This window comes from Lynx canadensis, chromosome B3 (genome assembly GCF_007474595.2).
Source record: "Lynx canadensis isolate LIC74 chromosome B3, mLynCan4.pri.v2, whole genome shotgun sequence".
NCBI classification, from domain to species: Eukaryota; Metazoa; Chordata; class Mammalia; order Carnivora; family Felidae; genus Lynx; species Lynx canadensis.
In genome coordinates this window covers 74,619,392-74,644,999 of record NC_044308.2, presented here as the reverse complement: position 1 = coordinate 74,644,999, position 25,608 = coordinate 74,619,392, and the positions used below count along the sequence as shown (strand labels likewise).

General features: G+C 45.2%; 2 protein-coding genes across 3 annotated transcripts; both read left to right on the top strand.

Moving 5' to 3' along the window:
• Positions 1–1,515: 1,515 nt before the first annotated feature.
• On the top strand, positions 1,516–3,901 carry LOC115517207 (mast cell protease 4-like). The gene is given in 6 exon segments (XM_030320326.1): positions 1,516–1,570; positions 2,096–2,246; positions 2,693–2,828; positions 3,064–3,115; positions 3,118–3,317; positions 3,758–3,901. Coding segments are annotated over 6 exon segments (738 nt in total).
• A 13,183-nt stretch (positions 3,902–17,084) lies between these two features.
• LOC115516319 (chymase) lies at positions 17,085–20,068 on the top strand. 2 transcript variants are annotated; one of them, XM_030318849.1, is made up of 6 exons: positions 17,115–17,187; positions 17,522–17,620; positions 17,846–17,996; positions 18,710–18,845; positions 19,072–19,326; positions 19,735–20,068. In XM_030318849.1, the coding sequence occupies exons 1-6, from the start codon at positions 17,130–17,132 to the stop codon at positions 19,876–19,878; spliced, it is 843 nt and encodes a 280-aa protein (XP_030174709.1). In that variant the 5' UTR covers positions 17,115–17,129; the 3' UTR covers positions 19,879–20,068. The 2 variants fall into 2 exon arrangements, with proteins under 2 accessions (XP_030174708.1, XP_030174709.1); XM_030318848.1 differs by lacking the exon at positions 17,522–17,620 and having other exon boundaries at positions 17,085–17,187.
• The last annotated feature ends 5,540 nt before the right edge of the window (positions 20,069–25,608 follow it).

Below are 25,608 nucleotides of genomic sequence, written 5' to 3'. Positions count from 1 at the left end.
TTATGAATAATGTAAAATAAGGGATTTCTTAAAAGGACTGCATCTTCTAAAACTGTGGATATTGGTGAAGAAAGCCTCTCTAGATCCTTCTCATTGTTGTTGTTTTGTTTTTACGGTCTAGGAAAGCAGGGTGATATATGGAAAGATATATCCATATATGGAAGATATGGAGTTTGGCACCTAATTCTGATATGTATTGGCTTTGACATCTTGTCAAGTGACTCAAATTCTATGAGCCTCAGTTTCCTCATCTGTTAAATGGAAACAGTAATAGTTCTCAGGATTGGTGTCAGGGTGAAGGAGGTGCTTGGAATATACCATATTGCATTGATTCCAAGATACCCAATATTCTACATTTTAACCCCTTTACAATAAGAATGAATCTTGTAATCGATGGCATGTTATTATTTAATCAAGAACAACTTTTTTCTTTCTCAAGGCACATAAAAGAATGAAAGCCTAGAGTAATATCTCAAATAATGACAACTGAGATATCATTTTGTTACCAAACCAAGTGTGACCCTCAGTGCACAAGGGGAAAACCCCAACAGCCTCTAGAGAACACAAGTGTTCTTCTTGATACATTCCATTCCTTTCTCCATTTACTAGACTATCCCTTCATCCCACATTCCTTGTTGTTCAGATTAGTGGAATGGAAAAAGTACGAGTTTCAGATCTGACGTATTTTGGATCTCTATCTCAGGAACCGTGAGACCATGACCCGAACTAATATCAAGAGTCAGAAGCCTAACCAACTGAGCCATCCAGGTGCCCCAAAAACAGACTCTTAAATACAGAGAACAAATTGGTGGTTGCCAGAAAAGAAGTCAGTGGGGAATGGGCAAAACAGGTGAAGGGGGTTAAGAAGTATAAACCTCCTTATTTATAAAATTTATACTTATATTTTATAAATATATTTTATTTATACATCCTTATATTTTATAAATAAATTTTACATATATTTATACATTCTTATTTATATTTTGTGAAATAAATCAGTCCTGAAGAGAGAAAGTACAGCATAGGGAATATTGTCAATAAGATTGTGATAATACTGTATGGTGATGGATGGTGAGTACACTTATCATGGGGAGCACTGAGTAATGTATAGAATTGTTGAATCACTGTGTTGTATGCCTGAAACCTAACATAACATGATATGGCAACTATACTTCAATAATAAAAATAAATACAATTTTAAAAAATTAAAACCCCTTCATCTGTGTTACTATACTGCCTCAAGAGAACTGCATTAGATGAGAAAGGTGCATGCCTCGTCCCAGTAAACAGAACTCTTGGGCTCTGACCATAGCCTCGACACCAGCAGAGCAGAGAGAAGGGTCATAAGACTTTCTGATGAGGAAGCTAGCCAGGCCAAAGTGAAAGACAAAAATGTGACTAGGTGGTTTCTGTGGTTTCCAGTCCTCCTCTTCCTTCTACTTCTGGGGTTATAAAAGCAGGGGCAAGGGAGGGCAGGGACAGAAGAAGCTCACCATGGACACTGTCACTGGGAAAATGCAGGTCCTAGTCCTTTTGTTGGCCTTTCTTTTGCCTCCTGAAGCTGGAGGTGGTGAGTCTAGGGTGTAACCCCCTGTCAAAGAAGCCCTTAAGTCAGGCTACAAGTTCCATAACAAGTATTCTAGGGGGAAATCTCCACCTGGAAGGGTCAGACTCTTTCCCTGCAGTTGATGACAGTTTCCCTGGGATGAGAAGACTTGGGTGGAGAAAGAATCAGAAAACTGTCTTTGGAAGTTCCTCCTAACCCACTTTCCTGAAAATAGCCACAATTCTGATTCATGGTCCTTCTTGGTGCTTGCTCTCAGGTGGAAGAGGTCAGGATAGAGACCTGAAGAAACGTTTAAATGACAGCTCGGAATCAAGACTAACCATCATGTTCTGAAAGTAGGGTGAGGGTCAGTTGACAAGGCGGATTAGGGTCAAGAAACCAGCAAAAAGGACACACAGAGGTCTGAGCTCCATTAGAAGTAAGGTAAAAGCTCTGTGGGTCGTCAGCTTCCACCTCCTTTCCCTCACCCAGTGCTCTATCCCAAGGCAAGGGAGCCTGCATTTAGGGACCTGGGGTTCTCTGTTTCAGTGGAAATCATCAGTGGCATTGAGTCCAAGCCGCACCCCTGCCCCTACATGGCCCATCTGGAAATCATCACTGACCAGGGTTATGTTGCCAGCTGTGGTGGGTTTCTCGTAAGTCAAGAATTTGTGTTGACAGCCGCTTATTGTAAAGGAAGGTAAGAAAACTTTGACCTACTCTCTTTTCACGTGAGGAGCTGTAGGTGCCAGAGTTACACGCAACTTCAAAGTGGCCTAAGGAGAAATTCTTGTGTCCTGCTCATCTCAAGATGATCAGCAATGCATATTGGGAGGGACCAGCCCATTTTCATTTGCTGTCTCCACCTCCAAAGACCAGCCAGGTCACAGCAAGCTAACACTGCCTTTCTGTCCTGATGCCAGCCAGCTGAGCTCGCTCAGTCCCATGTAGCTGCCAGGGCCTGGCCCTTCCTGAACCCACTATGATCCCGGGGTGGGAGGGGGGACTTCTGTCCTCAGTTAAGACCTGAGTTCCTCAGGTCTTGCCTTGTACTGGGAAAGAAGAGAGCCTGATGTGTCCTTGCTCAGAATGAACCCTTTTCAGAAGACCAGCACCTTTTCCTGCCTCTCTCCTCCTTCTCAACAGGAAAATTACTGTCACTCTGGGATCTCATGACATAAAACAGGAAGAATCCACATGGCAGAAGCTGGAAGTCTCAGAACAAATAGTTCACCCAAATTACAACTTTTTTACCAACCTTAATGACATCATGTTACTGAAGGTGCCATTAGCCTTCCAGCACTTTCCCATTCCCCCTTCTTGAACTTTTCTCCTAACCTGTGCATTTCTCATTCTCCCTTGTCCAACCCATGTCCTCGGGACCCACCCTCATCCCACTCCATGTCATCACCATCCCACTGGGGAGAAACTCTTGGCCCTGCCCAGGGAGCCTCTACCACAGCACACCCCCCACGTTCTCTGGGACTGGAGGTCCATCTACTCTCCCTCCCTCACAGCTACAAACAAGAGCCAAGCTGACCCACGCCATGGGGACAATCTCCCTGCCCACTGGTCTACCTTCATTCCACCTGGGAGAATGTGCAGAGCAGCTGGCTGGGGAAGAACGGGAGTGATGGAGTCGGTGTCAGATACTCTGAGGGAGGTGAAGTTGAGACTCATGGATGCCAAGGCCTGCAACCACTATACGTTTTACAGCCATAAATTACAAATCTGTGTGGGCAATCCCAGGAAGACAAGATCAGCATACAAGGTGACCACACACCTACACTTTCTCCTCACAACGGTCCCTGGGAGACAGCATCCTCCTGGGAGGATGTGGGGTCATGAAGTCCCCTAGTACAGTGACTGGTGTCTGAGCTTGTGGGTTTCTAGCACCATGGGAACTAGAATCCTCCTTCTGGGTTCCATCCTCACATACCCAAGTCCTGCCTCTGACCCTCTCATCTAGTTGAAGACCTGGCTGACAGGTCTTCAGGAGAGAAAGGAAGAGATGGAGAGAACAGGATCTAGGCTTATGGTTCCATGCCAGAGACATTAAACCCCTAACTTATGACTCCATGAGGAGCCAGGATTCCTGATCTGACTCTAGGGTATCTTGGCACTAGCCAGGTTGCTGATAGAACCCAGATGAAGTGACAGTAGGGTGAGAAGGATGTTTCCTGTTCATGATCTGCTTTCTCTAACCCACAGGGGGATTCTGGGGGCCCCCTTTTTTGTGCAGAGGTGGCCCAAGGTATTGTGTCTTATGGACGTACAGATGCAAAAGCCCCTGCTGTCTTCACTCGAATCTCCCCATATGTGCCTTGGATTAATGAAATCTTGAAGAAACAGTAGCCACAGAAGCCTGACCAGCCTACGTGAGAATCCCAAAGCCCGAGGCCTCCCTGAGTAGCCCTGGGTTCCACAGAACCTGACCCCAGCCTGAGCCCAGGGAGGCTCTCAGAGGCACACAAAGCCCCTACTGATTGTATCCCCAGCAAACTTCAATAAAAATGCTGCCTTCACCATACTTATGTGCGTGAGACTCTTCTCTCTCCCACAGAGCTGGTCTGCTCTGACGGAGGAGTCCAGATATCCTTCTATGGCTTGAATGAAGAATTGTTCTGGGCTCCTTTCTTACCAGATTAATAATCTTGCCTACTTATCTCCCTGTGCACTGTGTGGTATTATGGGTTATTGAAGAAAAAAATTTGATCTGCACACTTTGGATTTAACATCCAAAGTAATGTTGGCACTAATTTACCTTCTTCCCCCACTGCCTCCTTTTCTTCCTCCTCCTCCTCTCAATGTTCCTCTTTCCTCAAAACCTGTGTCTCAGCTACTGCAGTTCAGAGCAGAGATGCACCATAGCAAACTCCCCATGACTGTTTCCAGAGATGACCCCAGGCCTAGGCTGTTGTTATCTCGAGTCCCTATACCCACTTCTACCTCATCATTATCATCTCTCTCAATATTGGGTCTGCAGCCAGGGAACCATGTGCCAAGATGGAAAAGTGGGGAGGATAAAACTTCCCAAGCACAAGAGCTCAGGAGGGAGGGGGAGGGATGACACCTAGAAGTCCTCCAAATGGGTCCGTCTGTTACAGCCGTCAAAACAAAGTTGTAGGTGGGGCAGGACCATTCTAGCTGAGGGGAGAGCCCCCAAACCATCAGTGTCAGCCCAGTCTGTGAACTACATCAGAGCCACCCAAATTCAACTGTCATCTTCCTCCAGAAATGACACGATGTCTCAGGTCTTCCAGAAGGATATCTGAGTTGGCCCAAGTTCTCCAACATTTCCTCCTCCAAGTGACCTGCAACACTCTGAGCTGAGCAAACACACAGCCACACCTACCCTAACGCAGGGAAACAGGGCATCAACTCCAACTAACTCTCAGGAACCTGCAATTCAAGGACCTCCAAACAGGTCCCACTACAGTCCCTAAAAGGCCTGAGAAGGCAGGCCTGGCCCCAGGCAGGAAAGAGCTGCCGTTGCTGCCCACAGGGAACCCAGCACCTCTATCCTCCTATAGCCTGCCAGTCACAGTTCATGGCTTCCAGCTTTGCCACTGGTCAGTACAGGTGTAAAAAAAAAAAAAAAAAAAAGCAAGCATAATATACAAGACTGGTAATTAACTCTATGTGTAAAACAAGTGTAAGTGGGTAAATTGGTACAGCCGCTGTGGAAAACAGTATGGAGATTCCTCAGAAACTTAAAACCAGAAATACCATAAGATCCAGTAATTTCACTACTTACTACCGGGTATTTACCCAAAGAAAATGAAAACACTAATTTGAAAAGATACAGGTACCCTTATGTTTATTGCAGCATTGTTTACAATAGCCAAGGTATGGAAGCAGCCCAAATGAGAGAGAGAGAGAGAGAGAGAGAGAGAGAGAGATCTCTCTCTCTCTCTCTCAAAATTAATAAACACTTTTACAAAGAAATAAGAAAAGTAAAAAATAGGGTGCATGGGTGGCTCAGTCGGTTAAGCATCCAACTCTTGACTTTGGCTCAGGTCACGATCTCATGGTTCATGAGATCAAGCCCCGTGTTGGGCTCTGTGCTGACAGCATAGGACCTGCTTGGGATTCTCGCTTTCTCCCTCTCTCTCTCTGCCCCTCCCCAAACGTCCCTCTCTCAAAATAAATGAATAAACATTTTTCAGTAAATAATGAACAATAAAAATAGGACAATAGACAGAAAGTTGAAGATATAGGAAGAAATAAAAAGGACCTGGTGAAAATCACTCTAAATACAAAAATATAAAAGCAATAGCAAATATTATAATTTTTATGATTTAAAAGAAAATTTTATTTAAAAAATAGATCTGGGGCTCCTGGGTGGCTCAGTCAGTTAAGCGGCCAACTTCGGCTCAGGTCATGATCTCGCAGTCCGTGAGTTCGAGCCCCTTGTCGGGCTCTGTGCTGACAGCTCGGAGCCTGGAGCCTGTTTCGTATTCTGTGTCTCCCTCTCTCTGACCCTCCCCTGTTCATGCTCTGTCTCTCTCTGTCTCAAAAATAAATAAACGTTAAAAAGAAATTTAAAAAAAAATAGATCTATGTTAATGCCCACACAATGTATAAAATACAGTTTGTGATATATACTTGTGATGCAAATAAAACATGATTGTGAAAAAAATTTTTAATTACCATTTTTTTTTTAGTAGGCTTCGTGTCCAGTGCAGAGCCCAACACAGGACTGGATCTCATGACCCTGAGATCAAGATTTGAGCTGAGATCAAGAGTCAGACACTTAACCGACTGAGCCACCCAGCCACCCCTAAATTACCATTAAAGAAAGACAAAAACAGGCATAAGTCTGAAATTTTTTTTTTAGTTATTTTTAGGTTTTTTTGGGTGTGTGTGTGTTTATATATTTTTGAGAGAGAGAGCAAGCACAAGTGGGGGAGGGGCAGAGAGAGAGCGAGACACAGAATCCCAAGTAAGCTCTGCACTATCAGCACAAAGCCCATCGGGTTCAAACCCACCAACTGTGAGATCATGACCTGAGCCGAAGTCAGATGCTTTACCGGCTGAGCCACCCAGGCACCCCATCTGACAAATTTTTAAGAGAAAAAATCAGAAAGATCTCAAAAATGAAAGAACTTATGCTACAATGATAATTAAAAGATGTGTTTTTTTCTTTTAGCCCTAAATCTCATTTTATATTTGTATAATTAAGTAGTTTTAAACATGAAATACAAGGAACAGGACATTATGTGTGATGTCTGCTTAGGAGACCAGAGCACACACTGAATTGTTGCTAAGACCCCACACACTCCTGACCCCTTGGGACAGCACATTTAGACGGCAGCTTTTCTTCCCGGGAAGCTGGACAACCGGAGACGTGGACAGAGTAGTCAGCCTACCCTGCCAGCCTGGCCTCCAAGAAGTACTGGGGCCTGTCGAGACCGCAGAGATCTGGACTGTCTGCAGGCTGAATCGGACCCCAAGGGACTGACAGGGCTTGCATAACTTCATCCGTTGCTAGGGGAGTGCAAAGTGGTACAGCCACTTTAGAAAAGAGGTTGGCAGTTTCTTAGAAAATTAAATATACACTTACTGTATGACCTAGAATCCTACCCCTGGCTGTTTACCTTACAGAAATGAAAACTTGGGGCGCCTGGGTGGCGCGGTCGGTTAAGTGTCCGACTTCAGCCAGGTCACGATCTCACGGTCCGTGAGTTTGAGCCCCGCGTCGGGCTCTGGGCTGATGGCTCAGAGCCTGGAGCCTGTTTCCGATTCTGTGTCTCCCTCTCTCTCTGCCCCTCCCCCGTTCATGCTCTGTCTCTCTCTGTCCCAAAAATAAATAAACATTGAAAAAAAAATTTTTTTTAAATAAAAAAAATAAAAAAAGAAATGAAAACTTAAGTTCACACAAAAACCTGTACCCAAATGTTTAAACCAGCTCTATTCATAATTACAAAAACCTGGAAACAACCCAATGTCTTTCATCAGAAACACCGGGGAAAACTCTCAGTGACACCTAGATGGCTGGCTCGCCCCCGTGCTGGGGGTTCTGTACACCCCCTGCCTCTGATATCTCACATAACTTCTCCTCAAGCTGTCCCAACAGGCTTACTGGAATCTACCTGCAGCTGGGAGCATTCACCACTCAAGGAACAAAGGAATCTCCTTGCAACTAAAAACATAAGACATGGAGAAAAAAACAAGTCAAATGAGACACCCGTATGAGGCCTCAACACGGAATAGCAATCCCAGTAGAAGGAGGATACCAGCCCATTCTAGGACTGTCTAGAACACAAGTGGGTCCAAATCCAGGAGTGATACCCTGACAGTGTGGCCCACAGGAAGCAGCCGGGGACACCATGGGCTGAGCCTCCAGGTGTTGACTCTGTCATTGACGACAACCACAGATTAAACGAGCATGGCGTAGACCCCTGGAAGGGAAACCACAGCTGTTGCCTCACCAGTCTCTCCCACAGCACACCCAGAAAACATAAGGCCACCACGGCCACTCGGTGCCATGTTAATTCTGAGGTGCAGAAGAGGAGGGCCTGCCTGACCGATCCTGAGAGTGATGGGGGGTGATAGCATCACAGGGTCCAGAGGAGAAACTGCTCAGGGCAAAGGGCTTGCCCAAACTCGTGAGAAGGGGCACCCTAGGACTTTGCCTGCTCAAACACCAGCCTATCGCAAGAATGGTAAATGGAAAAAAGACCTAGCAGGAAGAAATCCAAAAAAGCACCCATGGGTGGGGGGTGGTTCTTGCTGAAGAGCCTGTGTGAGGGCATGAGACCTATTCCTCCCAATCCAAAACTTGGAGTCAGCTCCCAGGACCTCTTCATCCGTCATTCTCTTGGATAATCTGTCCACTGGAACAATCATGCTGAGGGAAGTCATTCAAAAGGAACTAGTGTGGGGGGGAGGAGCCAAGATGGCAGAACAACATGGAAGTTTTTTGTGTGTCCATGAAATACAGCCAGACCAACACTAAACCATCCTGCACACCTAGAAAACTGATTGGAGAATTAACACAACAATCTGCACAACCTGAACCACAGAACCCAGCAGGTACGCAGCACGGAGAGGTGAACTTGGGAAGCGAGAAGCTGCAGGAAGGGAGGTGCTTTTGCAGGTGGAGAGAGGATGGAGATGGGGGCAGGGGAGGGGAGAACACGGGAAAAGCACCCGTCCCCAAAAGCAGTTGGAGAGAAAGCAGAAAATTGGAAACAGCCACAGGGACAAAACTAAAAAGGGAGAAAGGAGAAAGGAGAGGGTTTAAGTTCCATTAAGACTGTAAACAAGGGGAGCGCAAAGGCTACAACTCCGCAGCTCGATACCTGGTGGTGCCTGGTGGGAAGGGCGGATCCCCAGGAGCAGAGTGGGGTCTGGGAGGTTGTTGGGGCACACGGGAAAAAGCTGTTCCACTGCTGCAAGGACATTTGGTAGAGACGGTTAAAGCCACCTGGTCCCAGCAGACCCCAGAAAACAGCCACATTCGCTGGTGCTAGAACAAGGTCGTTAAGGGTGAAGCCTGGTGCCAGATGTGTGTTGTGATTTTCCATAATCCCTGAAAAGCTGCTGCTAAACTATCTCACGAACCTTTTCCTGGGGTGGGCTGGCACCTGGCTGCAGTCTCGGGGCACCAGCAGCAGCAGGGTCCAGCAAGCGTTCCTGGGTGCAGCTGACATTCGGCCATTCCTCTGTGAGACCCTCCTGCAGAGGGGCGGAGCGGGTCAAAGCCGCAGTTCCTTTAGAAGTAAGGGGCCAGGGAAAACAGCTGCATCTGAGACAAAACTCGGGAGAGAGGTACTGCCTGGGGCTTGGTCACGGAGAGTGAAAAAGCAGGGAGTGGAAGAAAACCGAAGACAAAGGATGGGTGTGAGATTGCTGACTGGGGAGAACAGACTTCTGATACTAGACCAGGTAGCTGGGTGACGCCATTTTCACCGCTCCCGCACATGCGCATACTCACACGGACCTGCGGACCTGCGAGCACCATAACATTCCATCCCAGTAGGCTAGCAGTGCCATCTAGTGGAGAGCAGAGCCATTACACTGAGCCCCGCCAACCTCGCCAACCTCGCTCTTCAAGAACACAGGTCTCACCGCCTACTTAGTTTATGGACTATAAAGCGCTTCATAGTCTGACTTCTAGGGGAAAACTAAGTAATGTCAGTCCTATTGCAATCTGTTAGCAGATCCATCTATTCAATTTTCTTTTTTTTTTTTTCTTTTTCACTTCTTTTCTTTTTCTTGAAAACAGAAAGAGAAAAAAATTTATTTTTATTTTCAATTTTTATTAAAAATATTTTTCTTTAATTTTTTACTGTATTTTTTACCTTTGTGTAAATTTTTTCAAATTCTATTTTACTTCCATCATTTTATTTTAGTCTACTTCAGTGGATTCACTTTTTCAAATTTTAAAACAATTTCCTTCTTTTTTCTTTCTCTCTTTTTTCTTTTTCATTTCTTTTCTTTTTCTTCAATACAGAAAGAGAAAAAAATTAATTTTATTTTTAATTTTTATTAAAAATATTTTTCTTTAATTTTTTTCTACTATATTCTTTACTTTGGTGTAAATTTTTTCAAATTCTATATTACTCCCATCATCTCATTTTAGTCTACTTCAGTGTATTCATTTTTTAAAATTCTCAAATGATTTCCTTTTTTTTTTCTCCCCCCCCCCTTTTTTTCTCTAATCTGTCAAACCACTTTCAACACCCAGACAAAAACACACCTAGGATCTAGCATCATTCATTCGCTTTTTTGTGTGTGTATTTTTTTTTTAATTTTTTTTTTCCAACGTTTTTATTTATTTTTGGGACAGAGAGAGACAGAGCATGAACGGGGGAGGGGCAGAGAGAGAGGGAGACACAGAATTGGAAACAGGCTCCAGGCTCTGAGCCATCAGCCCAGAGCCTGACGCGGGGCTCGAACTCACGGACCGCGAGATCGTGACCTGGCTAAAGTCGGACACTTAACCAACTGCGCCACCCAGGCGCCCCTGTGTGTGTATTTTTAAATATATATATATTTATATATACATTATATATATTTTTATATATTATATATTTATATATATATTATATATATTTATATATATATTATATATATACACACACATACATATGTAACTATATATGTATTTTTAAATTATTAAAAAATTATTTTATTAAATTTTTTATTTTATAAATTTTTTATTTATTCCACCAAAAAACTGCTAGAACTGATTCATGAATTCAACAAAGTGCAGGATATAAAATCAACACACAGAAATCAGTTGCATTCCTATTCACCAAAAATGAAGCAACAGAAAGAGAAATCAAGGAATCGATTCCATTGACAGTTACACAAAAAGCCATAAAATACCTAGGAATAAATCTAACCAAAGAGGTGAAAAATGTATACACTGAAAACTATAGAAAGCTTATGAAAGAAATTGAAGACAACACCAAAAAATGGAAAAAGATTCCATGCTACTGGATAGGAAGAACAAATATTGTTAAAATGTTGATACTACCCAAAGCAATCTACATACTCAGCGCAATCTCTATCAAAATAACACCAGCATTCTTCTCAGAGCTAGAACAAACAATCCTAAAATTTGTATGGAACCAGAAAAGACCCCGAATAGCCAAAGCAATCTTGAAAAAGAAAACCAGGGGCGCCTGGGTGGCGCAGTCGGTTAAGCATCCGACTTCAGCCAGGTCACGATCTCGCGGTCCGTGGGTTCGAGCCCCGTGTCGGGCTCTGGGCTGATGGCTCAGAGCCTGGAGCCTGTTTCCGATTCTGTGTCTCCCTCTCTCTCTGCCCCTCCCCCGTTCATGCTCTGTCTCTCTCTGTCCCAAAAATAAATAAACGTTGAAAAAAAAAATTTTTTTTTAAAAATAAATTAAAAAAAAGAAAAAGAAAACCAAAGCAGGAGGCATCACAATCCCAGACTTCAAGCTATACTACAAAACTGTAATCATCAGGACAGTATGGTACTAGCACAAGAACAGACACTCAGATCAGTGGAACAGAATAGAGAACCCAGAAATGGACCCACAAACGTATAGCTGGCTAATCTTTGACAAATCAGGAAAGAATATCCAGTGGAACAAAGACAGTCTCTTCAGCAAGTGGTGCTGGGAAAACTGGACAGCGACATGCAGAACAATGAACCTGGACCACTTTCTTACACCAGACACAAAAATAAACTCAAAATGGATGAAAGACCTCAATGTAAGACTGGAAGCCATCAAAATCCTCGAGAAGAAAGCAGGCAAAAACATCTCTGACCTTGGCGACAGCAACTTCTTACTCAACACATCTCCAGAGGCAAGGGAAACAAAAGCAAAAATGAACTACTGGGACCTCATCAAAATAAAAAGCTTCTGCACAGCAAAGGAAACACTCAGCAAAACTAAAAGGCAACCAACAGAATGGGAGAAGATATTTGCAAATGACACGTCAGATAAAGGGTTAGTATCCAAAATCTATAAAGAACTGATCAAACACAACACCCAAAAAACAAATAACCCCATGAAAAAAAATGGGCAAAAGACATGAATAGACACTTCTCCAAAGAAGACATCCAGACGGCCAACCGACACATGAAAAAATGCTCCACATCACTCATCATCAGGGAAATACAAATCAGAACCACCGTGAGATACCACCTCACACCTGTCAGAATGGCTAACATTAACAATTCAGGCAACAACAGATGTTAGCGAGGATGCAGAGAAAGAGGATCTCTTTTGCATTGGTGGTGGGAATGCAAGCTGGTGCAGCTACTCTGGAAAACAATATGGAGTTTCCTCAAAAAACTAAAAATAGAACTACCCTACGACCCAGTAATTGCACTGCTAGGCATTTATCCAAGGGATACAGGTGTGCTGTTTCGAAGGGACACACGCACCCCCATGTTTATAGCAGCACTATCAACAATAGCCAAAGAATGGAAAGAGCCCAAATGTCCATCGATGGATGAATGGATAAAGATGTGGTATATATATATATATACAATGGAGTATTACTCGGCAATCAAAAAAGAATGAAATCTTGCCATTTGCAACTATGTGGATGGAACTGGAGGGTATTATGCCAAGTGAAATCAGTCAGTCAGAGAAAGACAAAAATCATATGATTTCACTCATATGAGGACTTTAAGAGACAAAACAGATGAACATAAGGGAAGGGAAACAAAAATAATATAAAAACAGGGAGGCGGACAAAGCATAAGAGGCTCATAAATATGGAGAACAAACTGAGGGTTACTGGAGGTGTTGTGGGAGAGGGAATGGGCTAAATGAGTAAGGGGCACTAAGCAATCTACTCCTGAAATCATTGTTGCACTATATGCTAACTAATTTGGATGTAAATTTTAATAAATTAAAAATAAAATTAAAAAAAAGGAACTAGTGTGGTAGGGCTACAGGCCCAGGTATAGGAACCTGTATCAGCTTATATCCTTGCAAATTACTTGGCAGATATTGAATGTAAACCAGTAGCAGTTAAATTCAGAAAAACTTGGTCATTCAGAAACATCAGCTATTGCAAGGGCAAGCACAGAGTGAGCTCCAGCCTGCTTCGGGAAAATGTGGCCAATGCCATAAAGAATGTACTTACTGTCCCTTCTCCATTGCACTGCTGTCTCAATCGGAGGCAAGAAAGCACAAGCCCGTGCCATCAGGTGTCCCTCTCCATAGTATTTCTTACAAGAGTATTTCTTCTTGCAACATGTGTCAACGTTTACAGCTGTTCTAGTCCTGCATGGCAGTTTGAGGGTTAAACCCACTTCAGTCACATGCTCAATCCAAAAAGACACAGCTATTACTCAGAGAACAAGGTTAAGAAACACCCTGGCAACTTAAAGTTCAACAAATAAAACAAGATGGTGTACAAAGCAGGACATGACTCAAGTCTGGTAAATCTGATTAATCCATAATACGTTTAGGAGAATTTAGAGGGAAAGATAAACAGCCTCCAGGAGGACATATACACAATTTGCCCATCAAACCATTATATGACCACGCAAGATATAACACAAGGGGACCAAATCAGTGTTTATTAAAGACCAACCATGTGGCATTTTTCATTTAGCACCATATTTAATTCTCCAAAAACCCTGTTTCATGTCATTCTTTGTATTTTACAAAGGTAGTAACTAAAGCTGAGAACTTAAGGAATTTTGCTAAGGTCAGACAGATAGCTAAGCGGCAGAAGGATTCAAGTTCTCCCATCTAACTACAAAGCCGGCCATGTGCCTTGAATGTCAAAGTGAATAATGGCACTGATGATAAATGCTTCAGGAACTCAGGGGAGGGATGATCCCTCTGCATTATAGTGGCCCAGGAACATTGCCGTCACTAAATGCCAGTGTTTTTATAGTCGGCCCAACCTTTTCCTTCCCACTCACTGTGAATCTTAAACAAGACTCTGTCCAACCTCTACTTTAATATCTCAGGCAATGGGGAAATCACTTGCCTCCCCTCCCCACACATTCGTGTTGTAACAAAAGATTATTAGCAAATTCTTCCTTATGCAGAGTCACCATCTTCCTCACATGCTGTGGAATCAGATATAGAGGCGATGTAGCCAGGGAAACGACGTTGAACTACAGCACAGGACTGTTCAGCAAAGGTGTCACAGCCCATTGGCTTGGCCCTCAGGCAGCACCAGACAGCTGACCCACAACTCATTTTTCCCCAAAAACCAGACCCCTTGGCCACTCACCCTCACTGGAAAAATTAATTCCACATGATGCCTGCTCCCTCTGATTACACCTTTCTAAATCAAGTTTTATACCTACTCAACTGATTGGTAGAGTCTCAGTCACAAGATTGAGGCCTACATGCAAAGGAACCTGAGAAAGGAAGTTTATGGATTCCACCTTAGGAAAGCAAGAATCATAGCTGGGAATTCCTCTAATATGGGAAGGGTGTTCAAAAGACACTAAGGACCCACCATACATGGCAAATGTCTCCTACAAGCCATCACGTAGCTGCCACACACTCCTTCTCTGTACCTAACCTCCCTAAAACAAAAGTGCTCTCATTGAACGTAATCCTCTCTATCTCTCGTACAAAGAAAAATGAGGCTTGACTCTCCCCAGAACTGATATAATCCAGTCTCATCAGTTACTGCTTTCGACTCCAAGTACAGGATTTCTAGGTGATACCCATGCCACCTCTAATCTAGTCAGACTCCCAAAGTGATATTCTACAAACCGTGGACTAAGCCGAAGGTTCACCACCAACAACATACTATATACAAAATAGCAGAAGGAGGGCAGAGAAGAGAGAAAAAGGAAATCAGTTCAAACATGCAAACACACATGACAGCACAAGGAAGAAAATATGGAAAATATGGGCAGATAGTGCCAACTTTATTTCTGAAATTGGCACTTGACCAGAGCTTATACCTATTCCATTCTCTTGCCCTCAGCCAGTACAGGTGAAACAAAAATTAAATGTTGGTGAGCCAGGTCTTTACTGATGCTGTGGAACTATCACACAAGTCCTGGACTACCTACCCCTCAACTTCTCATTACATGAGTGAAAAATAGAAATGTTTCATTTGCTTACCTCTCGGATTTTGGGTCCAACTGGTGCAGGGCCAAAGGACAAGACTTCTCCAGGTCCAGATTCGCCTCTGTTCTGCTGATGGTAGAATGCCCAGAGTAAGTTTGCCATCTTTAGCAAATAAAAATGCAGGACTCCCAGATACATTTGAATTTCAGATTGACAATTTATTTTAGTATAAGTATGTCTCATTTGATATTGAGGTATACTTAAAAAATGATTTGTTATTCATCTGAAATACAAATTTAACTGTGCATTCTGTATTTTATCTGGCAGATAAAGAGAGTGAGAAAAAATTAGTACAGGGACTCGTCAAAAAATTTTACAAAAAAAAATTGTACAGGGACTAGAAATACGTGCAGGTGTAATTATTCTAGAGAGGGTCAGAGCTGAGGACAACTGAGGACCTAACCAGTATTTCCTAAGGAATGAACCACTCCAGTCACAAACCCAAGCTGAGACCAAGGGCATGGTAGAATGATTTGGGGAAGATATTTTTCCCCTGTGCTTACCCATCTCTGAATTAAATGGCTTCTCAGTCTCCAAGAGAAATGACACTCCTCCCCGTTACCCAACTCTTCCCTGGACTCCCTGCTTCTCCAAGTCTGGGGAAAACAGCAAGTATGTACTTGAAACTTGGTTATGGTAGTTATGAGTTGTGTGATCTTGGTCATGTTAATGTGTCTGAGCCTCAGTCCTACATCTGTAAAGTGACAGTAATGGTATTTTCTGAAGAATAAAAAGAGTAAAACCTCAGATACTGACCTCTGTGTACATTCTATTTCAGCAAAACAAGTTTGAATAATAATGAGAGAGTAGGAAACCCCAGGCTCCCAGGGCAAACCATTCTTCTACATCTACATCCCCATTGGTGGGACTCTATTTCTCTGTTTCTCTTTGGTGGTAGGGCAGAGAGGGCCCTTGATTTGGAATAAGGAAAATCTATTTCTAAACTATAAGCCTCAATAGCCAATCCATAAAACTGAGCTAATAATACATACTTCACAGGGTTGTTATGCAAATATATCAAGAGTTGGGACAATAAATGATGCATAGGCTCTCAAAAAATGCTAATTCCAATCCCACTTGCTCTTGTGATAATGTGTATAAAACCCTACCATCGGGTATGTTCCCTTCCCCCATCTACGCTCCATAGATCTTTCTTCTGCCTATGAACATCTGGTTCAGAGGATGAGAGAGATCAGATCAATGGTTTTCAAATTGTAGGTGGTCACCCTTTAAGTGGAGTGCTGTCCATATTTTAATATGGAGTAGATGGGGCGCCTGGGTGGCTCAGTGAGTTGAGTGTCCAACTCTTGATTTCAGCTCAGGTCATGATCTCGAGGTTCGTGGGATCAAGCCCCACATCAGGCTCTGCACTGTCAGTGTAGAGCCTGCTTGGGTTCTCTCTCCCTCTCTCTGCCTCTCCCCTGCTCTCTCTCTCTCTCTCTCAAAATAAATAAACATTTAAAATTTTTTAAATAAAAAATAAAAAATACAGAGTGGAATGGAATGAATGGAAACTGAAAGCATTGCACATGACAAGGATAAATATTGTTTCCCAAAACTTTTGATTCATTTGTACGTGTGTATGTTTGTGCTCGTGTAGTCACACATGCATATATATGGCTACTGGGTCCCTTTGCAAAATGCACTTCCTATTGTGGGCCATAAAAGTGCATGTGTTTCTGGATGCTCTGTGTAAGGACTCTCCCCACCCATGTTTCTGATGAGCCTGAAACCAGCTGCCCTGACTGCGAAAGACACAATCCCTCCACCTCCCCTCACGAGATAAGGCACCATGGTTGAAAGCTCATCCTGGAAGCCAAAACTTGGGGGTCAGACCTCCACTTCACCTCCAGCAAAACAGAGGGTAACTTGGGGGAAACTTCTGATCAGAAAGATCACCAGTTTAGGATGGGAGAAGAAAACATGACCACACAGTTCCTGTGGTTACCAGCCCAGCCCTTCACTCATCGCTGGAGTTATAAAACCCAAGCCGGAAAACAGAAGCAGCATCTGCCCGGGGCAGCCTCTCTGAGAAGATGCATTGTCTTCCTCTTGCCCTGCCGCTCCTTCTCCTCTGCTCCAGAGCTGAAGCTGGTGAGTCCTTCCCTCTGGAAGCTGCAGTATCAGCCCCCAACACAGTTTAGTCTGAATATAGCTGACTCTTAAACAAGATCGCAGGATCTCTCTGCAGGAATCCAGAGTGAAGTTCCACTTGGGACTTCCCCAGTCTCTGCAGCCTATGGTAGTTCCCAGGGACAAGGAACCCCAGTGACTAGGGGAAAGCCCGAACAGGTGGGAGGAAGAGGGGGCATCTTCTCATGACTTAAGGTGAGATGTTGGGTAGGAGGTCCTATGTTCTCTTCATCTTCTGAGCTTCGGGGCTACACTTTACCTCGTAATGTGGCCATTCTCTGACACTGCCCTCAAGGTTTGGAGCAGGTTGAAACCAGGACCTGGAGAACTGGCCCTGCCCAGTGGAAGAGGAGCATTGAGGTCCCAGGCACAATGGCAGTGGGGGAAATCCGAGGTGAAAAATGCCTGAATGGCATCTGAGCCCAGATTGGCTGTTGTCCCTGGAAGAAGGAGTGAGAATTTATGTGAGAGGTTGTGGGTGGGGACACCAGATACCCGAGCCTCCTGAGGGGGCAACAGGCAGAGTACACAGTGAGGATGAGATTAGAGAGAAGCCCCTCTCAACTTTAGCTCAGCCTATGCATTCTCTGTGTTCAAGCCCTGGGGATCTCTGTTCCAGGAGAGATCATCGGGGGCACAGAGTGCAAGCCACACTCCCGCCCGTACATGGCCCACCTGGAAATTGTCACTCTCCAGAATAGACTGTTATTTTGCGGTGGTTTCCTGATAAGACGGAACTTTGTGCTGACGGCTGCTCACTGTGCAGGAAGGTGACACAGCAGGGTCCCATTTTTCTCCCTTCTGGAGATTAACAGCTAGGGTGGCAGCCAAGGACGTACCCTTTGGCGGTCTGAGGGGAGGCTCCTGGGGCTGGGACAGGCAAGACTTGAACTTATGGAACTTGGTCCCATAATTGATGAGATGCCCTGATCTTCAATCACTGTGAGCTCGGCTCCCCTACAGAGAGGAAAAGGAGGCCCTATCCAAAAGTCCCTCCTCTAAAAGTAGCTTCCCTCTCCCAACCCCACCCAGTTTTCTAGGCTACTTCCTCTATGCCCTTTCCAAGAACACTGGCCTTTAGTTCTCAGGGACTTGAGCCATCTTTCCAGGGGAGGCAGACAATAGGGTCCACCAGGGATCCCACCACTTCAACTCCCCCTTTCCTCTGATATCTCTGGCCCTCACACAGGGCTCCCTAAATTAGGAAGTGCTAATCCTGTCCCCTGGGTCCTCCATGGCCTACTCAGTCTCCAGGAATTCCTGAGGGTCCTGGAAATTGTCCATGTTCCCTGAGAAAGCTATTCCCTGAGTAAAATATGAGTCCCCACCCCAAATGCTACAAGTGGTCCAGAGAAAGAGGGGTGATTAGAGTCCAGTGACCCCCGTGATAGACTCTAGTCTTCTTTTCTCAGAATGGGAACATCGCAGGAGAAACCTGAGACCATCACAGTTTCTCCTGGTCCTTCCTTCTCCCTCACAATAGGTCCATAATGGTCACACTTGGAGCCCATAACATACAAAAGAAAGAAGATACATGGCAGAAGCTTGAGGTCATAAAACAATTTCCTCACCCAAAATATGATGACAGTGCTTTTCTCCATGACATCATGTTACTGAAGGTAATAACTTCTTTCTCCACATTTCCCACTTTCTGTTCTCTTAGTTTTCTCCTTCAGGTCTCCATTGCCCTAAAATGTCCACAACCTGCCTCTGGACTCCAACCCCACTGACTCGTGCCACCGGATGTAGTTCTAATGCAAAACAGTTTGCCCTGTCCTTCCCTGATTTCCTCCAACTGCCCTGTCACCCATTTCTAGCACTGACAGCCCCTCATGCCCTCCACAGTTGAAGGAGAAAGCTAACCTGACCCTGGCCGTGGGGACGCTCCCCCTTCCGCCCCAGTTCAACGTCATCCCACCCGGGAGAATGTGCCGGGTGGCTGGCTGGGGAAGAACACAAGTGAATGAACCAGGCTCTGATACTCTGCGAGAGGTGAAGCAGAGGCTCATGAATCCCCAAGCCTGCAGACACTACAGAACTTTCGACCACAACTTCCAATTGTGTGTTGGCAATCCCAGGAAGACAAAATCTGCATTTGAGGTGATCCTCGGACGAGGGTTCTTTTCTACAAGTCACTGTTCGGGGTCCAGACGTCTTGTGAAAGGAGATGGGGTGGGAAGGTTGTCAGCCAGCGACAGGGTTTCAGATCATGGGCCTAAGGAACTGGAATCACCCCTCTGCAGATCCATTCCCTGCTCCTCCCCCACCCATGGCCCCGTGCAATCTCTGGGCACCCCTCCCAGGCTGCTGCACAGGGCACATGAGGTGGCCAGAAGGAAACAGAAAAGGGGCATCACACCGAGATGTATAACCCCATGAGGAACCAGGGCTGTTGGGTCTGACCCCAGGTCTCACTGGGAGTAGATGACTTCCCAGCTCACCTTCTGTGTTCTCTCTCGCTCTCTCTCTCTCTCTCTCGCTCTCTCTCTCTCTCTCTCTGCCCCACAGGGAGATTCAGGGGGCCCTCTTCTGTGTGCTGGGGTGGCTCAGGGCATTGTCTCCTATGGACGGAAGAATGCAAAGCCCCCTGCTGTCTTCACCCGGATCTCCCACTACCGGCCCTGGATCAATGAGGTCCTGAAGCAGAATTAAGCCTCGATGGAGACTGGGCCGGCCTGAGGGGAAATCTGGAACCAGACCTGAGCAGGCTTTCTGTGCCACTCACTTTCAAGCTGCCTCTGATCTCTGCTGAGGCCCTGCCGCATCCCTCAGACCCACAAGGGCCCCTCCAGGGCACAGAATCCTCAGTAAACCTCAATAAAGACCCAGCTTTCAGACGTGAGGATGTGTCTTCTCTCTGATGCTCTCTTCTCTTGGCACAATGCAACTGGCCTCCAGCCTAGGCAGCCTACAAGCTTTGGAAAGGGTCGGGGTGTGTGGGAGCAGGTGGGGGGGGCCTGGGGGGGGGAGGGTGTGAGTGTGAGATACAGAGAGGAAATAATGAAGAAAACTTAGGGAAAGAAAGAAGAGAAAGGGAATCCCTGGAGAGACAGGATCCTTATTTCCAACTTAAACAAGATGTTATGCCAGATCCTTGCTGTAATCATCAACTCTATACTGATTCGAATTTATCTTTAGTAATATCCAGAATCACTAAGAACATTGTGAATCACAGGCAAAGATGTAGGATATTTAGGGCATCCCTGATCTCTCCCCACCAGGTCCCAGGAATAGCGCCCCTCCACTAAGTTGTGCCAACCAGACATGTCTCAGGGCATTGCCAAGTGTTCTCCAAGGGGCAGGGGAACAGGAATCATCCTCAGTGAGAACCACCGGTTTAGATACGTGATGCAGGGAAGACAGTTGGTTCCACATAGGGCCCTCCTCGCAGTCAACCTCGATAAGAGGAGATCTACCATCTGCGGGGCTTCAATCTGAGATACAGAGAAGATTGTCTCTCACTCCCTGATGCAGAACAGAGAGCTGGAGCAGATAAGGGGGGGATAGCATCACAGTTCTGCATGAGCAACTCCCAGCCACAAGGGCCGTACCCAAACCAGTAGGAAGTCAAAAACCTACAGCCTGCTCAACACAAAGTCTTGCCAGCTGAGAGACTGGCTAGAGAAGAGAAAACAGGTCAGAAGGACAGGAGACAGGCACAACAGGAGCCTGAGGCCTATAGCCCTCCTGGCTTCTGAGGGTATGGTGAATCGCTGCCTCGAGCGAACTCTTTCTAGCAATTTGCCTGAAAAACATAATCAGAGGTTATGTCTCTGATTACGTCTTACACAAAGATTCATGAACAAGGATTTTAACCTCAGCATTGTTAATAATGGAAAACTTGGAATCCCAGTCATGGAACAAAGTTTAAATGGTAAATTCAGGGTCGCCTGGGTGGCTCAGTCGGTTGAGCGTCCGACTTCAGCTCAGGTCATGATCTTGCTGCTCGTGAGTTGGAACCCCGCGTCGGGCTCTGTACTGACAGCTTGGAGTCTGGAACCTGTTTCAGATTCTATGTCTCCCTCTCTCTCTGCCCCTCCCCAACTCATGCTCTGTCTCTCTGTCAAAAATAAATAAACATTTTAAAAAATTGAAAAAAATGGTAAATTCAAATGATTGAATATTTTTTATTGAATATTTTGAATTCGTTAAAAATTTGTTTTCAAAAATATTCAGTCATGTGGGAAAATGCAAAACTTCAATGTAATGTAATGCAGGATTTGTTTTTCCTGGGAAGACCCTGGACTCTTCCTCTTCCCACTGTGAAATACCCCTTGACTGAATGTCCCTCCACCGGGCCACGAGGGATTAAGAAGACGCTAACAGATCTTTGCCTGGATTATGTGATTTGTGACATTTGGGGCATTATTTTCTGAGTCTATGTTTTTTATTAAATGTTGAAAGGCTTCTGTCCCTACTCAACTTTTTGGTACTTTCAGTTTATTTGGATAGTTTAAAAGTGTTTGGAGTTTTGTGTTTGTGTTTTTGTTACGTGGCTTTAGGGCTGTGAAACACCACAGCTCCCCAGAAGAGGATTTGGCTGCATTCGTCTGAGTTCATTTCCTCATCAATCAGGAAATGATTGCATTATCAGGCAATGGTAGCCAAGAAGCAGAGATCTTTGCTAGTTTCTGTGATGGTTTTCCTGATGACCATCTTCTCTGATTTTCATCTCACGTATGCGCTTATCTGTGCTGGGCTTGCAGGCTCTGAAAAGTGCAGCATGATTTTCCATCGCCAGCCCCACCTCTGGGCTGTGAAACAGCCACATCCGTGTATTCTTTGGGCCTTTATCCTCAAAGGGTCTGTCTGTCAGGTCCCAGTATTGGCAGATGGCACAATCACAGAGGATAATTTAGGAAAAGTTTGATGGAGGATCTATCTATGTGCAAAGGGAACAGGAAACCAATAGGGTGTGGTGACACATCCCAGAGGTGGCAAGAGTACGGAGCTACCACCGTCCCTTTGTCATGAAGGGGGTTGGGTAAGGAGTGGTTATTGGAACCCAGAAAGACAGCTGGAGCTCCACCTCCGCTTGCTCTAGCTGTAGCTGCAGGACAGGAGCTGTGGGCCATGGAAGGACCCACAGCCAACTGATTCTAAGTGGTTTCCCAGGAAAGCACTGTGTGAATAGATCCTACTGTATCACTCTCCTTCTGCTCCTGAATTCCTGACCGTGCTCCCATTGGCCAATCCTTTTATCCTAAATTTATTTATTTATTTTGAGAGAGAGAGAGAGAGAGAGAGAGAATGTAGGAGAGGGGCAGAAAGAGAGGGAGAAAGAGAATCCCAAGCAGTCTCTGTGCTGTCAGCCCAGGGCCCACAGAGCTCCATCCCCTGACCCTGGGATCATGACCTGAGCCAAAATCAAGAGTCAGATGCCACCAAACTACCCCAGGTTGAAAGTTCTCAAGCCACACCCTATTCTATTCCCAGCATCCTCCCTAACTCTTCCTCTTGCTTGACAGAAGAAAAGGCAAAGATCACATCACTGAGCCTTACATAGCCTCAAGCTTGTGCTAAAGTAGTTTCAGGTGCAGGAGAGGTAGCCGGCCCAGGAGGGATACCTTTGTGATTCATTTCTATGTGAGAGGCAGGGACCGCTACTTTTTTTTAAGGCAACCCCTCAAGAGGGAGACTTCTGGCACCTAGGTGACAGAGGCCACCAACAGGGCAAAGCCATTGTAGGAGCCAGAGAGACACCTTTCCATCACTGGGTAACAATGAAGGGCTATAACTGGCTCCTACAGACAGGGATATAACCTAGATCCCACCACTCCATCCCAAAAAGGGGACACACTCTCATGCTGGGAAACATAAGGGACCACCAAAGGAAACTCAGCTAACAGCTTCAGAACAGAGTGTTTGCTGTCTCTTCTGCCTTGTGTTTTGCCCCCTTTGTTCAGCATTTTATAAACAGCTTCTCTAGTCTCCCCCTGCCCCAGCTGCATCTGAGAGAGCTGCTGACCTCAGGTCCTCCTACCACCCTTGATCTGAACTTCAGGAGATATCTTCTCATCCTTGGCCAAGGGAACCTACAAAATGTCCAGAACGTTTGAGGGCTCTTGCATATAGGATATGAGTGGGGAGTAATACTTGAAAACCTGATATGCAGCCGCGCCCCATCTGTTAGAGCTGAGACCTATGTGCCAAGTGACAAATGAAGTCCTCGTTCGTGTCTGTGTCACAGTAGGTCATTTGGGTTCTTGACCCCACACTATGGTCAATTCCCTGGACTCCGAGCACATACTTGGCATGTATACTCGGGACTTAGAAGCTGACGGAACTCTCATAATGATTCCCTGATTTATGAAATAAGGTCCATTTTGGTAAGAAAGGCTAAGAGGAAGGGCACCTGGCTGGCCCAGTCAGAGGATAGAGCATGTGAGTTTGAGCCCCACATTGGGGGTAGAGACTACTTAAAAATAAAATCTTTTGGGGACACCTGGGTGGCTCAGTCGGTTAAGCATCCAACTTTGGCTCAGGTCATGATCTCATGGTCTGTGAGTTCAAGCTCCGCATCAGGCTCTGTGCTGGCAGCTCAGAGCCTGGAACCTGCTAAGGATTCTGTGTCTCCCTCTCTCTCTCTGCCCTTCCCCCACTCACATTCTGTTTCTCTCTCTCAAAAATAAATCAACCTTAAAAATTTTTTAATCAATAAATACATAAATAATTAATTAATTTTAAATAAAAAAAAAAAAAAAAAAAAGGCTATGAGGAAGCATGTGTAGCTGCATCCCCACATCTGGCCAAAATGATAAATCAGAAACAATACAACATCCCAGATGAAATGGCATAGTGTAGTGGCACTCTTAAAGATTTAAGGGGCGCCTGGGTGGCTCGGTCGGTTAAGCGTCCGACTTCGACTCAGGTCACGATCTCGCGGCCCGTGAGTGTGAGCCCCATGTCGGGCTCTGGGCTGATGGCTCGGAGCCTGGAGCCTGCTTCCAATTCTGTGTCTCCCTCTTTCTCTGCCCCTCCCCCTTTCATGCTCTGTCTCTCTCTGTCTCAAAAATAAATAAACGTTAAAAACAAAATTTTTTTTAAGATTTAAAGGTGCAGGGGATAGTATCCTGGAAAGCCAGATATACCATGGCAAACAGCAATGGACCACCATAAACTTCACCGCGTAGTAGCCCCAACTGCTGCTGCTATTTTGTATGTCATATGTTTGCAAGAACAGATCAACACAGCCTGTAGCATTTTATATGTGACTTTGGATCAGGCAAACGTGTTCTTTCAGTCTGCACCAGGCAGAAAGGTCAGAGCAGTTTGCATTCACCGGAGAAGAAAAGCAGTCTGCATTCACCATCTTGTCTCAAGATTATGGCAACTCTCCAGTTCTCTTACAGGATGAGCCCAAAGAGGCCTTTATGTCTGGACATTGCCCAGAACATAAAACTGGCCCGCTATAGTGATGGCATGGGCCACTGAGAGGAATAGTGCATGGTAGGCCTCTTTGAATTTTGGAGACAGCATATAAACACTTGAGAATATTGTTCTGGCCCATTTAATAGATGTCTCAGAAATCTGATGACAGTTTCAAGAGAAAGTCTTCCAAGGCAAGAGAGCAATCTGTAGCAGGTTCAGGCAGAACTCAAAGAACCCCAGAAGAACCCATGGGTGTTATAGGTACCCCCGATAGATAAGAGTGGGGACCCTACAAAGTGACTGACAAGCCCTGATTTACAGAACAGACCTCGAAGGTTCTGTAGTAAAGCCATGCCATCTGTAGCACAGAGTTATTTATCATACAAAAAGTAGCTCCTGGGAAGCTACTGGACCCTAATAGACACTGAGTATCTGATCTTGGGACATCAAGTGTCTGTGATCAGACCTACTGAATTCAGGGCCCTGGTTCCCAGAAATAGACCAGGGGATTTGCTCCTGCCGGGGCTGAGGGTATAGTAAGGGTTCCACTAAATCTAAAGTTATGGCTGCCAGCTGTCATGCCAAGCCTGTCTTGATAATGAGTGAATCTCTAGGCAACAGTGAATTTACCTCACTACCATAAATAACTCGCCCTTATTATCATGCAAAGATAGAGTTGTCATGTAATAAGGGCAGGGAGGAGTATGAGGTACTCTTTGGTGCTTTTATGCCCAGTGATAACTACAACCTGGTTATCAGGTAATTGCAGCAACCCTTCCCTTAAAAAAAAAAAGCACAGTAACCTCTGAGATAAAGGTCTGGGTTACCCTACTGGGTAAACAATTTAAACCAACAGAAGAGCTTGCCATGTGGTGGAGCAGGAGGGAGGCGGGGAATGGGTGCCAGAGGAGGAAGGCAACAACTAGTATTAATGGCCCCAGGACCAACTGCAACTGGCAGGGACTGTAGGTTATCCTTATAAAGTGATTAACATCTAAATCAGCAGACGTT